This window comes from Scomber japonicus, chromosome 22 (genome assembly GCF_027409825.1).
Source record: "Scomber japonicus isolate fScoJap1 chromosome 22, fScoJap1.pri, whole genome shotgun sequence".
Taxonomy (NCBI): domain Eukaryota; kingdom Metazoa; phylum Chordata; class Actinopteri; order Scombriformes; family Scombridae; genus Scomber; species Scomber japonicus.
The window spans coordinates 29,006,887-29,024,434 of NC_070599.1; the positions used below are offsets into that span (position 1 = coordinate 29,006,887).

At 46.3% G+C, this 17,548-nt stretch overlaps 1 protein-coding gene and 1 long non-coding RNA gene across 3 annotated transcripts; one reads left to right on the forward strand and one right to left on the reverse strand.

Annotated features, from left to right (window-relative positions):
• Positions 1-1,123: 1,123 nt before the first annotated feature.
• On the forward strand, positions 1,124-9,348 carry eif4e2rs1 (eukaryotic translation initiation factor 4E family member 2 related sequence 1). Of its 2 annotated transcripts, XM_053343356.1 has the most exons (7): positions 1,124-1,303; positions 1,760-1,838; positions 2,677-2,811; positions 2,909-3,013; positions 4,090-4,242; positions 6,149-6,285; positions 9,201-9,348. In XM_053343356.1, exons 1-7 carry the CDS (start codon positions 1,287-1,289, stop codon positions 9,238-9,240), a joined length of 666 nt encoding a protein of 221 aa, XP_053199331.1. In that variant the 5' UTR covers positions 1,124-1,286; the 3' UTR covers positions 9,241-9,348. The 2 variants fall into 2 exon arrangements, with proteins under 2 accessions (XP_053199331.1, XP_053199332.1); XM_053343357.1 differs by lacking the exon at positions 1,760-1,838.
• LOC128383770 (uncharacterized) lies at positions 5,629-6,097 on the reverse strand. The gene is made up of 3 exons (XR_008323966.1): positions 6,046-6,097; positions 5,750-5,857; positions 5,629-5,717 (listed from the first exon to the last, which is right to left on the reverse strand). It is a non-coding gene; the product is annotated as an uncharacterized LOC128383770 (long non-coding RNA).
• Positions 9,349-17,548: the final 8,200 nt, after the last annotated feature.

Consider the following 17,548-nt stretch of genomic DNA (forward strand, 5'->3'; position numbering starts at 1 on the left):
GGAGGGGCCTGGCAGGTTGGTGGGAGGAGCCTGACAGTCATGTTGGTGGGAGGAGCCTGACAGGTTGGTGGGAGGGGCCTGGCAGTGTGGTGGGAGGAGCCTGATAAGTTGGTGGGAGGAGCTGCCAGTCATGTTGGTGGGAGGGGCCTGGCAGGTTGGTGGGAGGGGCCGCCAGTCATGTTGGTGGGAGGGGCCTGGCAGGTTGGTGGGAGGAGCCTGACAGTCATGTTGGTGGGAGGAGCCTGACAGGTTGGTAGGAGGGGCCTGACAGGTTGGTGGGAGGGGCCTGGCAGTGTGGTGGGAGGAGCCTGATAAGTTGGTGGGAGGAGCTGCCAGTCATGTTGGTGGGAGGGGCCTGGCAGGTTGGTGGGAGGGGCCGCCAGTCATGTTGGTGGGAGGGGCCTGGCAGGTTGGTGGGAGGAGCCTGACAGGTTGGTAGGAGGGGCCTGACAGGTTGGTGGGAGGGGCCTGACAGTGTGGTGGGAGGAGCCTGCCAGTCATGTTGGTAGGAGGGGCCTGGCAGGTTGGTGGGAGGAGCCTGTCGCTGTGCAGGTAGACTGGAGGTGAAATATGGAGAGTGGAGACGAGTGAGTAACTCTGACTGGATCCTGAAGGAAGCAGCTGTAATCTGATATTTGGACTGTAGCTCTGCTGCAGGAAGCAGACATGAAGCCTCAGACTGTATATATATAGGACTAAAAAATATGTATTTATTTATTTATTTATTGTTATGTCATGTTTTTCATATTCTTTCATTTATTTATGTACTTATTTTATTTGATTTATTTTTACTTGTCACTTTTTAAAAATAAACTCGTATAACTTTATTGTTTTATTCTGCTGTCTGCTGATTGGACCTTGCTTTGTATTTAATGTGTTTATATGGTAGAAACTGAATTAATAAAGCTTTCTGTATCTGTATAAGAGAACCTGCAGGGAACCTGAAGAGAACCTCAAGAGAACCCAGACAGAACATGAACAGGTTCTATAATATAACATTTATTATTATCAAAATATTTCATTGTTCATCTCTAAATGTTTAAATAAAGTTTTTACACAAAATAAAATACTTTGTTCCCTCACCGGCTGCCGTACGCCGCTCCTGCACATGCGTACTGACAGTAACGTTAGCCTCACGCAGCTCGGAACCGGATCTGAAAAACAAACAGAAATAATAATAATAATAAGAGAATAATAAACAGAATAATAAACTGAGAGGAAGACAGGAAGAATAGCGGAAGAGGAAGAGAGAGGAAAGGTAAAACAGGAAACAGCTGAGAGGAGGAATGAACCAGCTGGACCGGTAAGACTCAGCTAGCTGCTAACTGTTAGCATCGTATTACACATTGCTGCCACTCGCCGCTAACTGTTAGCATCATATTACACACTCCTGCAGCTAACTGCTAACTGTTAGCATCATATTACACACTGCTGCCACTCGCCGCTAACTGTTAGCATCATATCACACACTGCTGCCACTCGTCGCTAACAGTTAGCATCGTATTACACACTCCTGCAGCTAACTGCTAACTGTTAGCATTATATTACACATTGCTGCCTCTAGCCGCTAACTGTTAGCATCATATTACACACTCCTGCAGCTAGCTGCTAACTTTTAGCATCATATTACACACTGCTGCCGCTAGCTGCTAACTGTTAGTATGTTAGCAGCTAGCCTGTTTGTTAGCTTTAGCATGTTAGCAGCTAACCTGTGTGTGTTAGCTTTAGCATGTTAGCAGCTAACCTGTGTGTGTTTCAGTGTGATAGACGAGGAGGAAGAGGAAGAGTCACAGTGTTGCCATGACAACAGTGATGGGACCAATAACAACCGCCGCAAGGTGATGATGTCATCAACACAACTCTGTCTGTCTGTGTGTGTGTACAGATACTAGTGTGTGTGTGTGTGTGTGTGTGTGTGTGTGTGTGTGTGTGTGTGTGTGTACAGATACTTCTATGAGCTGGGAGCACAGTGTTCTAGTAGGTTCATAAGGTTCTATGAGCTGGGAGCACAGTGTTCTAGTAGGTTCATAAGGTTCTATGAGCTGGGAGCGCAGTGTTCTAGTAGGTTCATAAGGTTCTATGAGCTGGGAGCACAGTGTTCTAGTAGGTTCATAAGGTTCTATGAGCTGGGAGCACAGTGTTCTAGTAGGTTCATAAGGTTCTATGAGCTGGAAGCACAGTGTTCTAGTAGGTTCATAAGGTTCTATGAGCTGGGAGCGCAGTGTTCTAGTAGGTTCATAAGGTTCTATGAGCTGGGAGCGCAGTGTTCTAGTAGGTTCATAAGGTTCTATGAGCTGGGAGCGCAGTGTTCTAGTAGGTTCATAAGGTTCTATGAGCTGGTAGTGCAGTGTTCTAGTAGGTTCATAAGGTTCTATGAGCTGGGAGCGCAGTGTTCTAGTAGGTTCATAAGGTTCTATGAGCTGGGAGCACAGTGTTCTAGTAGGTTCATAAGGTTCTATGAGCTGGGAGCACAGTGTTCTAGTAGGTTCATAAGGTTCTATGAGCTGGGAGCGCAGTGTTCTAGTAGGTTCATAAGGTTCTATGAGCACCTGTCTCACATATGTGTGTCCTATTTGTTTTGTTTCGCTAACTATTAACTATAACACACTACTGCGTGCGTGCGTGTGTGTGTGTGTGTGTGTGTGTGCGTGTGCGTGTGTGTGTGTGTGTGTGCAGATGGTGTGTCCTGCTGCAGGAGAACATCCTCTCCAGTATAATTACACGTTCTGGTACAGCAGAAGAACTCCGAGTCGTCCGGCCAGTTCTCAGAGTTACGAACAAAACATCCGACAGATCGGAACCGTCGCGTCGGTACGAACACTCACACATCCATCCTGTTCCCTCGTTATATATCGGTTCCCTCGTTATATACCGGTACTACATAGTGTGTGTGTGTGTGTGTGTCCAGGTGGAACAGTTCTGGAGGTTCTACAGTCACCTGGTCCGTCCAGGTGATCTGAGTGGACACAGTGACTTCCACCTGTTCAAAGAAGGAATCAAACCCATGTGGGAGGTAAGAACTGCCTGACTGTGTAGAACCGTGTAGAACCATGTAGTACTACAGTAGAACCATGTAGAACTACAGTAGAACCATGTAGTACTACAGTAGAACCATGTAGAACCATCTAGTACTACAGTAGAACCATGTAGTACTACAGTAGAACTATGTATAATCATGTAGTACTACAGTAGAACCATGTAGTACTACAGTAGAACTATGTAGTACTACAGTAGAACCATGTACAACCATGTAGTACTACAGTAGAACATGTAGAACCATGTAGTACTACAGTAGAACTATGTAGTACTACAGTAGAACCATGTACAACCATGTAGTACTACAGTAGAACATGTAGAACCATGTAGTACTACAGTAGAACCATGTAGAACCATGTAGTACTACAGTAGAACTATGTAGTACTACAGTAGAACATGTAGAACCATGTAGTACTACAGTAGAACCATGTAGAACTATGTAGTACTACAGTAGAACATGTAGAACCATGTAGTACTACAGTAGAACCATGTAGAACCATGTAGAACCATGTAGAACTACAGTAGAACCATGTAGAACCATGTAGTACTACAGTAGAACCATGACTCACCTGTCTCTCTCTCACCTGTCTCCCTCTCACCTGTCTCACTCTCACCTGTGTCACCTCTCTCACTCTCACCTGTCTCACTCTCACCTGTCTCACTTGTCCCACTCTCACTTGTCTCACTCTCACCTGTCTCACTTGTCTCTCTCTCTTCTGTCTCACTCTCATCTGTCTCTCTCACCTGTGTCACTCTCACCTGTCTCCTTCTCACCACTCTCACCTGTCTGACCTGTCTCCCTCTCACCTGTCTCACTCTCACCTGTCTCCTTCTCACCTGTCTGACCTGTCTCACTCTCACGTGTCTCACTCTCACGTGTCTCACCTGTCTGACCTGTCTCACTCTCACCTGTCTGACCTGTCTCACTCTCACGTGTCTCACCTGTCTCACCTGTCTCCCCTGTCTGACCTGTCTCACTCTCACCTGTCTCACCTGTCTCACTCTCACCTGTCTCACCTGTCTCCCTCTCACCTGTCTCCCTCTCTCCTGCAGGACGAGTCTAACCGCAGTGGGGGGAAGTGGATCATCCGGCTCCGTAAAGGTTTGGCGAGTCGGTTCTGGGAGAACATCGTTCTAGCGATGCTCGGAGAACAATTCATGGTGGGAGAAGAGATCTGTGGAGCCGTGGTGTCCATCCGCTTCCAGGTACTAATACTGCAGTACTACTGCAGTACTAAGTACTACTACTGCAGTACTAAGTACTAATACTGCAGTACTATTCACTACTACTGCAGTACTACTCACTAATACTGTAGTACTACTGCAGTACTATATACTACTACTGCAGTACTACTCACTACTACTGCAGTACTATGTACTACTACTGCAGTACTACTCACTAATACTGCAGTACTATGTACTACTACTGCAGTACTACTCACTACTACTACAGTACTAAGTACTACTACTACAGTACTAAGTACTCCATCTGTCTCCACCTGTCTCTCTCTGTCTCCATCTGTCTCTCTCTGTCTCCACCTGTCTCTGTCTCCACCTGTCTCTCTCTCCACCTGTCTCTCTCTGTCTCCACCTGTCTCTGTCTCCACCTGACTCTCTCTGTCTCCACCTGTCTCTCTCTCCACCTGTCTCTCTCTCTCTCCACCTGTCTCTCTCTCCACGTGTCTCTCTCTGTCTCCACCTGTCTCTCTCTGTCTCCACCTGTCTCTTTCTGTCTCCACCCGTCTCTCTCTCCACCTGTCTCTCTCTGTCTTCACGTGTATCTCTCTCCACCTGTCTCTCTCTCTCTCCACCTGTCTCTGTCTCTCTCTGTCTCCACCTGTCTCTCTCTCCACGTGTCTCTCTCTGTCTCCACCTGTCTCTCTCTCCACGTGTCTCTCTCTGTCTCCACCTGTTTCTCTCTCTCTCCACCTTTCTCTCTCTGTCTCCACCTGTCTCTCTCTCTCCACCTGTCTCTCTTTGTCTCCACCTGTCTATGTCTCCACCTGTCTATGTCTCCACCTGTCTCTCTCTCCACCCGTCTCTCTCTCCACCCGTCTCTCTCTCCACCTGTCTATGTCTCCACCTGTCTCTCTCTCCACCCGTCTCTCTCTCCACCCGTCTCTCTCTCCACCTGTCTATGTCTCCACCTGTCTCTCTCTCCACCTGTCTCTGTCTTCACCTGTCTCTCTCTGTCTCCACCTGTCTCTCTCTCCACCTCTCTCTCTCTCTCTCCACCTGTCTCTCTCTCCACCTGTCTCTTTCTGTCTCCACCCGTCTCTCTCTCCACCTGTCTCTCTCTCCACCCGTCTCTCTGTCTCCACCTGTCTCTCTCTGTCTCCACCCGTCTCTCTCTCCACCTGTCTCTCTCTGTCTCCACCTGTCTCTCTCTGTCTCCACCGGTCTCTTTCTGTCTCCACCCGTCTCTCTCTCCACCTGTCTCTCTCTCCACCTGTCTATGTCTCCACCTGTCTCTCTCTGTCTCCACCTGTCTATGTCACCACCTGTCTCTCGCTCCACCTGTCTCTCTCTGTCTCCACCTGTCTATGTCTCCACCTGTCTCTCTCTCCACCTGTCTCTCTCTCTCCACCTGTCTCTCTCTGTCTCTCCACCTGTCTCTCTCTCTCTCCACCCGTCTCTCTCTCCACCTGTCTCTCTCTCCACCTGTCTCTCTCTCTCTCCACCTGTGTATGTCTCCACCTGTCTCTGTCTCCACCTGTCTCTCTCTCCACCCGTCTCTCTCTGTCTCCACCTGTCTCTCTCTGTCTCCACCTGTCTCTCTCTCCACCTGTGTATGTCTCCACCTGTCTCTGTCTCCACCTGTCTCTCTCTCCACCTGTCTCTCTCTGTCTCCACCTGTCTCTCTCTCCACCTGTGTATGTCTCCACCTGTCTCTCTCTCCACCTGTCTCTCTCTCTCTCCACCTGTGTATGTCTCCACCTGTCTCTGTCTCCACCTGTCTCTCTCTGTCTCCACCTGTCTCTCTCTGTCTCCACCTGTCTCTGTCTCCACCTGTCTCTCTCTCCACCCGTCTCTCTCTGTCTCCACCTGTCTCTCTCTGTCTCCACCTGTCTCTCTCTCCACCCGTCTCTGTCTCCACCTGTCTCTCTCTCAGGAGGACATCCTGTCGATCTGGAACCGGACCTCCAGCGATCAGACGACGACGTCCAGAATCAGAGACACTTTGAGACGAGTCCTGAACCTCCCGGCGAACACGATCATGGAGTACAAGACGCACAACGACAGCCTCAGGTACTACTACTACTAGTACTAGTACTACTACTAGTACTACTACTAGTACTACTACTAGTACTACTACTACTACTACTAGTACTACATAGTACTACTACTACTAGTACTACTACTACTACTACATAGTACTACTAGTACTACTACTAGTACTACTACTACATACTACTAGTACTACTACTAGTACTACATACTACTACTACTACTAGTACTACTACTAGTACTACATACTACTACTACTAGTACTACATACTACTACTACTACTAGTACTACTACTAGTACTAGTACTAGTACTACTACTAGTACTACTACTAGTACTAGTACTACTACTAGTACTACTACTAGTACTACTACTACTACTAGTACTACTACTACTACTACTACTACTAGTACTACTACTACATAGTACTACTACTAGTACTACTACTAGTACTAGTACTACTACTACTAGTACTACTACTAGTACTACTACTAGTACTACATACTACTACTACTACTAGTACTACTACTAGTACTAGTACTACTACTACTAGTACTACTGCTACTACTACTACTACTAGTACTACTACTACTAGTACTACTACTACTACTACTACTAGTACTAGTACTACATACTACTACTACTACTAGTACTACTACTAGTACTAGTACTACTACATACTACTACTACTACTACTACTACTACTAGTACTACTACTAGTACTAGTACTACTACTACTAGTACTACTACTAGTACTACTGCTACTAGTACTACTACTACTACTACTAGTACTAGTACTACTAGTACTAGTACTGCATACTAGTACTACTACTACTAGTACTACTACTACTACTAGTACTACTACTACTAGTACTACTACTAGTACTACTACTAGTACTACTACTAGTACTACTGCTACTACTAGTACTACTACTACTACTACTACTACTAGTACTACTACTAGTACATAGTACTACTAGTACTACTACTAGTACTACTACTGCATACTAGTACTACTACTGCATACGAGTACTACTACTAGTACTACTACATAGTACTACTACTAGTACTACTACTACTGCATAGTACTACTAGTACTACTACTAGTACTACTACTGCCTACTAGTACTACTACTAGTACTACTACATAGTACTACTACATAGTACTACTAGTACTACTACTACATAGTACTACTAGTACTACTACTAGTACTACTACTGCATACTAGTACTGCATAGTACTACTACTACTAGTACTGCATACTAGTACTACTACTAGTACTGCATACTACTACTACATAGTATTAGTACTGCATACTAGTAGTACTACTACTACTGCATAGTACTACTAATACTAGTACTACTACTACTACTAGTACTGCATACTAGTACTGCATACTACTACTAGTACTGCATACTACTACTAGTACTACTACTACTACATAGTACTACTAGTACTACTACTAGTACTACTACTGCATACTAGTACTGCATACTATTGCATAGTACTACTACTACTAGTACTGCATACTAGTACTACTACTAGTACTGCATACTACTACTACATACTAGTACTACTACTACTACATAGTATTAGTACTGCATACTAGTAGTACTACTACTACTGCATAGTACTACTAATACTAGTACTACTACTACTACTAGTACTGCATACTACTAGTACTAGTACTGCTACTGCATACTACTACTACTAGTACTACTAGTAGTACTGCATACTATTACTACTGCATAGTACTACTACTACCACTGCATAGTACTACTACTACTACTGCATAGTACTACTACTACTACTGCATACTATTACTGCATAGTACTACTACTACTACTGCATAGTACTACTACTACTACTGCATAGTACTACTAGTACTGCATACTACTACTACTGCATAGTACTACTACTACTACTGCATAGTACTACTAGTACTGCATAGTACTGCATACTACTACTACTACTGCATAGTACTACTACTGCATAGTACTACTACTACTACTGCATACTATTACTGCATAGTACTACTACTACTACTGCATAGTACTACTACTACTACTGCATACTATTACTGCATAGTACTACTACTACTACTGCATACTACTACTGCATAGTACTACTACTACTACTGCATACTATTACTGCATAGTACTACTACTACTACTGCATAGTACTATTACTGCATAGTACTACTACTACTACTGCATAGAACTAGTAATACAGCATACTACTACTACTACTACTACTACTCTGTAGTACTAATCACAGTACTAATCGCAGTACTCTGTAGTACTAATCGTAGTACTAATCGCAGTACTTTGTGTTTCAGGGACAACTCGAGTCGCAGTACTAATCGCAGTACTCTGTAGTACTAATCGTAGTACTCTGTAGTACTCTGTAGTACTAATCGTAGTACTTTGTGTTTCAGGGACAACTCGAGCTGTAGTACTAATCGTAGTACTCTGTAGTACTAATCGTAGTACTCTGTAGTACTCTGTAGTACTAATCGCAGTACTTTGTGTTTCAGGGACAACTCGAGTCGCAGTACTAATAGCAGTACTCTGTAGTACTCTGTAGTACTAATCGTAGTACTCTGTAGTACTAATCGTAGTACTCTGTAGTACTCTGTAGTACTAATCGTAGTACTTTGTGTTTCAGGGACAACTCGAGCTGTAGTACTAATCGTAGTACTCTGTAGTACTAATCGTAGTACTAATCGCAGTACTTTGTGTTTCAGGGACAACTCGAGTCGCAGTACTAATAGCAGTACTCTGTAGTACTCTGTAGTACTAATCGTAGTACTTTGTAGTACTAATCGTAGTACTAATCGTAGTACTTTGTGTTTCAGGGACAACTCGAGCTGTAGTACTAATGGCAGTACTCTGTAGTACTAATCGTAGTACTAATCGCAGTACTTTGTGTTTCAGGGACAACTCGAGCTTCAGAAACACGAAGATTTCTCTCTGAAGACGACGACGTGTCAGCTGACTGCTCTCGGCCAATCACGATGCAGATCATCACACTCTGCTCTGTTATTGGTGGAGGGGTCAGAGGTCACCCTGCTGTGTCTGTGTGTGTGTGTGTATGGTGTGTGTGTGTGTGTGTGTGTGTGTGTGTGTGTGTGTGTGTGTGTTGACTGTGGATCAATAAAATGATTAAAGCGTTTTCACTCTGTGTCTAATATTTATTTATTGATCGGCTCCTCACACACACACACACACACACACACACACACACACACACCATACACACACACCATACACACACACACACACACACACACACCATACACACACACACACACACACACACACTATACACGCATACACACACACACACACACACACACACACACACACCATACACACACACACACACCATACACACACACACACACACACACACACACACACACTATACACACACACACACACAGTAGTGTGTATAATGTGCTCGGGGTCATTTAACAGCCTGATTCACTCCGGAGCAGGTCAGACCCTAACCCTTAGACCAGCTGGGAAGTATATAGATCCTTCCTTTAGAACTGGCTCCAGGACTTCCCAGGCCCTTAGAACTGGCTCCAGGCCCTTAGAACCGGCTCCAGGACTTACCAGGCCTTTAGAACCGGCTCCAGGACTTCCCAGGCCCTTAGAACTGGCTCCAGGCCCTTAGAACCGGCTCCAGGACTTCCCAGGCCTTTAGAACCCAGCTCCAGGACTTCCCAGGCCTTTAGAACCGGCTCCAGGCCTTCCCAGGCCTTTAGAACCGGCTCCAGGACTTCCCAGACCTTTAGAACCGGCTCCAGGACTTCCCAGGCCTTTAGAACCGGCTCCAGGCCTTTAGAACCGGCTCCAGGTCTTCCCAGGCCATTAGAACCGGCTCCAGGACTTCCCAGGCCCGTTACTGTCACTGTTCCTGGCTGCAGACCAGTTTGGGAGCTTTGATCTCTGGGGATGGAACTAATCCAGATCAGCTTCTGCAGAACCCTGGACAGGTACACACAGGTACACACAGGTACACACAGGTCCACACAGGTACACACACAGGTACACACAGGTACACACAGGTACACACACAGGTACACACAGGTACACACAGGTACACACAGGTAGATCTGTCTCTTACACAGAGGACCTTTCGGTCAGGTTTAGGAGTTCTCAAAGGGTTCCTTCCTCCTCCCGACAGTGTCTCCCAGTGTCTCCCAGTGTCTCCCAGTGTCTCCCAGTATCTCCCAGTATCTCCCAGTGTCTCCCAGTATCTCCCAGTGTCTCCCAGTGTCTCCCAGTGTCTCCCAGTATCTCCCAGTGTCTCCCAGTGTCTCCCAGTGTCTCCCAGTGTCTCCCAGTATCTCCCAGTATCCCCCAGTGTCTCCCAGTATCCCCCAGTGTCTCCCAGTATCTCCCAGTGTCTCCCAGTATCCCCCAGTGTCTCCCAGTATCTCCCAGTGTCTCCCAGTATCCCCCAGTGTCTCCCAGTATCTCCCAGTATCCCCCAGTGTCTCCCAGTGTCTCCCAGTATCCCCCAGTGTCTCCCAGTGTCTCCCAGTATCCCCCAGTGTCTCCCAGTATCCCCCAGTGTCTCCCAGTATCTCCCAGTGTCTCCCAGTGTCTCCCAGTGTCTCCCAGTATTCCCCAGTGTCTCCCAGTATCCCCCAGTGTCTCCCAGTGTCTCCCAGTGTCTCCCAGTGTCTCCCAGTATCCCCCAGTGTCTCCCAGTATCTCCCAGTGTCTCCCAGTATTCCCCAGTGTCTCCCAGTATCCCCCAGTGTCTCCCAGTATCTCCCAGTGTCTCCCAGTATTCCCCAGTGTCTCCCAGTGTCTCCCAGTATCTCCCAGTGTCTCCCAGTGTCTCCCAGTGTCTCCCAGTATTCCCCAGTGTCTCCCAGTATACCCCAGTGTCTCCCAGTGTCTCCCAGTATCCCCCAGTGTCTCCCAGTGTCTCCCAGTGTCTCCCAGTGTCTCCCAGTATCTCCCAGTGTTAGGGTTAGGCTAACCCTTCACCCTCTAAAAAAGGTTTAAATCCCAAACTAGACGATTAAAGCAAACTTCACAAAGATTAGAAGAATCTCACTTCGCCTGGTGAGACAGTCTTAAAGCATATAAGACCCTCCATAACACCAGAGTCTCCTACTACTCATCACTAATAGAGAATAAAAACAGTCTTAAAGCATATAAGACCCTCCATAACACCAGAGTCTCCTACTACTCATCACTAATAGAGAATAAAAACAGTCTTAAAGCATATAAGACCCTCCATAACACCAGAGTCTCCTACTACTCATCACTAATAGAGAATAAAAACAGTCTTAAAGCATATAAGACCCTCCATAACACCAGAGTCTCCTACTACTCATCACTAATAGAGAATAAAAACAGTATTAAAGCATATAAGAAGATCCTCCATAACACCAGAGTCTCCTACTACTCATCACTAATAGAGAATAAAAACAGTCTTAAAGCATATAAGAAGATCCTCCATAACACCAGAGTCTCCTACTACTCATCACTAATAGAGAATAAAAACAGTCTTAAAGCATATAAGACCCTCCATAACACCAGAGTCTCCTACTACTCATCACTAATAGAGAATAAAAACAGTATTAAAGCATATAAGACCCTCCATAACACCAGAGTCTCCTACTACTCATCACTAATAGAGAATAAAAACAGTCTTAAAGCATATAAGACCCTCCATAACACCAGAGTCTCCTACTACTCATCACTAATAGAGAATAAAAACAGTCTTAAAGCATATAAGACCCTCCATAACACCAGAGTCTCCTACTACTCATCACTAATAGAGAATAAAAACAGTATTAAAGCATATAAGACCCTCCATAACACCAGAGTCTCCTACTACTCATCACTAATAGAGAATAAAAACAGTATTAAAGCATATAAGACCCTCCATAACACCAGAGTCTCCTACTACTCATCACTAATAGAGAATAAAAACAGTCTTAAAGCATATAAGACCCTCCATAACACCAGAGTCTCCTACTACTCATCACTAATAGAGGATAAAAACAGTCTTAAAGCATATAAGACCCTCCATAACACCAGAGTCTCCTACTACTCATCACTAATAGAGAATAAAAACAGTCTTAAAGCATATAGCTCGCAGACCAGAGCATGAAGCGTCACAGGTGAGCATGACGGGTCCTTGGCGTTGTAGCATGCCAGTACCGATGCACTGGACAAACACGACTTGAGGCGGTCAAATGCCTCTTGATGTTGTGGGAACCAGCACCATGCAGTCTCTTTATGAGTCAGTTTCCTCAGTGGTGTTGCGATGTCACTGAGGTTTGGGATGTACTTGGTGAGGTAGCTGATCATACCAAGGAAGCGCTGTAGTGAAGCAACACTTGTGGGGACTGGCATGTCGGTGATTATTGCACTTTTGGAAGGGTCGGCTTTCAGGCCTTGGCTTGTGAACATGTGGCCTACTTGGTCCAGGCGAAATTTGCATTTATCAGGGTTGAGCTTGAGGTTGACCTCTCTCACTCATTCAAGCACTCTTTTCAATTTTGCGTCATGGTCAGCTACTCCTGCGCCTCCAATGATGATGTCATCAACGATGACTGAGCATGGATAACCAGTGAATAGTTGTTCCATGGTACGCTGAAACACCTCACTTGCTGAGTTAATGCCGAAGGGCATTTGTAGAAATCTGTAGCACCCAAATGGGGTGCTGAACATGTCATCAGTGAGGATTTCTTATTAAGACGTATCTGCCAAAATTTGTTTTTAGCATCCAGGACTGAGAAGACTGTTGCTCCGGACATCTGTGCTGCCACCTCTTCAACACTGCGCATGGGGTAGTGCTGCCTTTTTAGTGCAGTGTTGAGATCTTTTGGATTTATACATAGCCTGATTTCTGGCTTGTCTTTCTTGTGTGTTGCCACCATGGAGGAGACCCAATCAGTTGGCTCACTGACTGGTGTTATGACATCTATCCTTTTCATGCGTTCCAGCTCAGCATGTACTCTCCCTTACATTGCGACTGGGATGCGGTGGGCTGACCGCCTAACCCTAATCCACCGTCATGGTGTAAGTGACCGGGACCTCGCCGAGGTCTTTGCTGAACAGGTCTTGGTATTGTGTCAGAATCTGTGTGCTGTTTGTACTGTTCTCCATGGTGACTTGATGGACATCAGGGCTCATTTTGACTATTCCCATGTCCACGCATGCATGGAATCCCAATAGCGGTTGCACGTCTCTGTCCACTATGTAGAGGGCAACGTGTAATGCTGCTCCTTTAAGCTGCATGGTGGTATTACCTTGCCAGTGGTCCCAATTTTAGTGTCTCCATAAGAGACTTGCATCTCTTTTCTGTTCCACAATATGCTCACTGTTGGGTTGAGCACCGTTACTTTTGGAAAGTTTTGCAAAGGTTCGGCCTCAGCCCTGGTTTCATTGCCAAGATTCGGGTTTTGTATGAAGACATTGAGAGTGTGCTGAAAATGAATGGTGGTTTGTGTAAACCTTTTAAAGTGACTCGGGGGATTAGACAAGGCTGCTCTATGTCTGGTATGCTTTATGCACTTTCTATTGAACCAATGTTGCACAATATTCGTGTTTTTATTGATGGTCTGTTTTTATCTGGTTGTGACACACGTTTTAATTTGTCTGCGTATGCTGACGATATTATTGTTATAATAAAAAATCAAGATGATGTCACAAAGTTAGGAAACATTGTCGAAACTTTTGGAAAAATCTCAGCTGCAAGAGTGAACTGGACAAAGAGTGAAGCCTTAGCAGTTGGGAGTTGGTCTGCAGGTCTTCCTCAGTTCTCAGGAGGGTTGAGCTGGAGGAGGGAAGGATTAAAGTACCTGGGAGTTTATCTAGGAGATGACCAGACTGTCAGTAAGAACTGGGAAGAAGTGGTGGAGAAGGTGGAGGGGAGGCTGGCCAAGTGGAAATGGCTGTTACCCCACATGTCGTACAGGGGAAGAGTTCTAATTATATGCAACCTAGTGGCATCAACTTTATGGCACAGGATAAAATGTATGGAGCCCCCTGCTGGGCTTCTGCAGAAAGTGCAGACCACTTTTGTGGGATAATTTGCACTGGGTGCCGCAGAGTGTACTCTACCTGCCGAAGGAAGAAGGGGGGCAGGGGTTGGTACACCTGGGGAGCAGAGTAGCAGCTTTTAGATTACAGTTCCTCCAACGCTACCTCACAGGTAATGACGACGTGGTTTGGAAACCAGTCATGAACATCATTTTAAGGGGAGTCGCAGGTCTGGTTTTAGATGCATCCTTGTTTTTAATGAATTGTGGTTTTATACGTTTGTGTGATCTGACTCCTTTTTATCAGGGCCTTTTTAGAACATGGACTCTTTTCAAATGGAACAGACTGGAACCTGCAGCTTCACTGTTCTGGCTCCTGGAGGAGCCTCTAATCTACGGGGCCCAATTGGATGTTCAGGACAACAGTAGACCTAGTCTCACTCAGCGCTTGGTTTCAGCTGGGACAGTGAAGCTGAGATGTATAGTAGACGCTGCAGGTCCAGGACTCAACAACATAGAGGCAGTAGCTGCTCTGCTGGGACTAAAGTCACATCGACACACCAGAGACATTTTGGACACTTGGACTAAAAGACTGAGTAACACAGAAAAGGAAATGCTACAAGACTATTTTTCTGGACTAGAAACTCCTGATGGAAGGGATCCTTTCCCTGAACTAGGCCTAACAATAGACCATAATGGATTAACGGGACCGTTGTTGGTATATAAAAATGCTGCTCCTGCAGACCTCTACAATGGGAAAGTTCTGTATAAATATTGTGTTCAAGCATTGAACAAGAGGAAGTTGAGTGGGACAGCTGATAATGTGTGGAGAGTCAAGTTAAAGGTGCAGGACCACTGTAAACCAGTGTGGAAACTGTTTTACAAACCACCTTTAAACAAGAGGTCAGGTGACCTGCAGTGGAGAATCCTGCAGGGGGCGCTGGCTGTCAACAGCTTGGTTTCCAAGATCAATCCCACAGTGTCCATCACATGTCCTTTCTGTCACGAACCAGAAACTATCATTCACTGTTTCCTGGAATGTAAAAGACTTGAGTTCTGTTTGAAACTCTAAAAATCCTAACCCAGTACCTGTGGACCCTAATCCTAACCCACTACCTGTGGACCCTAACCCAGTACCTGTGGCCCCTAACCCAGTACCTGTGGACCCTAATCCTAACCCACTACCTGTGGACCCTAACCCAGTACCTGTGGCCCCTAACCCAGTACCTGTGGACCCTAACCCAGTACCTGTGGACCCTAACCCAGTACCTGTGGACCCTAATCCAGTACCTGTGGACCCTAACCCAGTACCTGTGGACCCTAACCCAGTACCTGTGGACCCTAACCCAGTACCTGTGGACCATAATCCTAACCCAGTACCTGTGGACCCTAACCCAGTACCTGTGGACCGTAATCCTAACCCAGTACCTGTGGACCCTAATCCTAACCCACTACCTGTGGACCCTAACCCAGTACCTGTGGACCCTAATCCTAACCCACTACCTGTGGACCCTAACCCAGTACCTGTGGACACTAATCCAGTACCTGTGGACACTAACCCAATACCTGTGGACCCTAACCCTAACCCAGTACCTGTGGACCCTAATCCAGTACCTGTGGACCCTAACCCAGTACCTGTGGACCCTAACCCAGTACCTGTGGACCCTAACCCAGTACCTGTGGACCATAATCCTAACCCAGTACCTGTGGACCCTAACCCAGTACCTGTGGACCGTAATCCTAACCCAGTACCTGTGGACCCTAATCCTAACCCAGTACCTGTGGACCCTAACCCAGTACCTGTGGACCCTAATCCTAACCCACTACCTGTGGACCCTAACCCAGTACCTGTGGACCCTAATCCTAACCCACTACCTGTGGACCCTAACCCAGTACCTGTGGACACTAATCCAGTACCTGTGGACACTAACCCAATACCTGTGGACCCTAACCCTAACCCAGTACCTGTGGACCCTAACCCAGTACCTGTGGACCCTAATCCTAACCCACTACCTGTGGACCCTAACCCAGTACCTGTGGACACTAATCCTAACCCACTACCTGTGGACCCTAACCCAGTACCTGTGGACACTAATCCTAACCCAGTACCTGTGGACCCTAATCCTAACCCACTACCTGTGGACCCTAACCCAGTACCTGTGGACCCTAATCCTAACCCACTACCTGTGGACCCTAACCCAGTACCTGTGGACCCTAATCCTAACCCAGTCCAGTCTGATATGGTCCACAGACCCCCTACTCGGGGTCAGTGGACCCTAAAAGTATAAATGATGGCGTGCAGGTGGTCGAGTGGTTAGAGCCACGTACGCAGTCGATCCCGGTTTGAATCCCGGATGGAGGTCCTTTGCTGCCGACCCCCCCTCACCCCAACCCCATGTTTCCTGTCTAACCCTAACCCTGTCTACTGTGGAATAAAGGCGTCAATTCCAAAAAAAAACTTTAAGGGACAACTTTCAAACGTGTTTAAATGTATGAATGTTATTAATGAATTAATATGAGACCATTTGAACTCTCATGAACTCTTCTCTCTTACCTGTAGCTGCATTTACAGGTGATGACAGGAGCTCATGTGATTGGTTGTTACTGAAGCTCTGAAGTCGTTGGTGAAAGCCAGAATCAGAGTAATGTGGGTGGTTTTGTGTCTCAGTGTTTCACTGCAGCTCTCTGCTCTGTTGTTGAGGAGCAGCTGATTTTTAACTCTGTGTTAAAAAAAACAACAACATTTTTGTTTAATCTGATATTTATGTACTGTTGATGTAGTGTTAGGGTTAGGGTTGGAAAATCTCTCTCTCTCTCTCTCTCTCTCTCTCTCTCTCTGTCTCGCTCTCTCTGCCTCTCTCTCTCTGTCTCTCTCGGGGTCTCTCTCTCTCTCTCTCTCTCTCTCTCTCTCTCTCTCTCTCTCTCTGTCTCGCTCTCTCTGCCTCTCTCTCTCTCTCTCTCTCTCTCTCTGTCTCGCTCTCTCTGCCTCTCTCTCTCTCTCTCTCTCTCTCTCTCTCTCTCTCTGTCTCTCTCTCTCTCTCTCTCTGTCTCTCTCTCTCTCTCTCTCTGTCTCTCTCTCTCTCTCTCTCTGTCTCTCTCTCTCTCTCTCTCTCTCTGCCTCTCTCTCTCTGCCTCTCTCTCTCTGCCTCTCTCTCTCTGCCTCTCTCTCTCTGCCTCTCTCGCTCTCTCTCTCTCTCGCTCTCTCTCTCTATCTCTCTTCCTCTCTCTTTCTTTCGTTCAGCACTCTGCAGTTCAGCGTCGGTC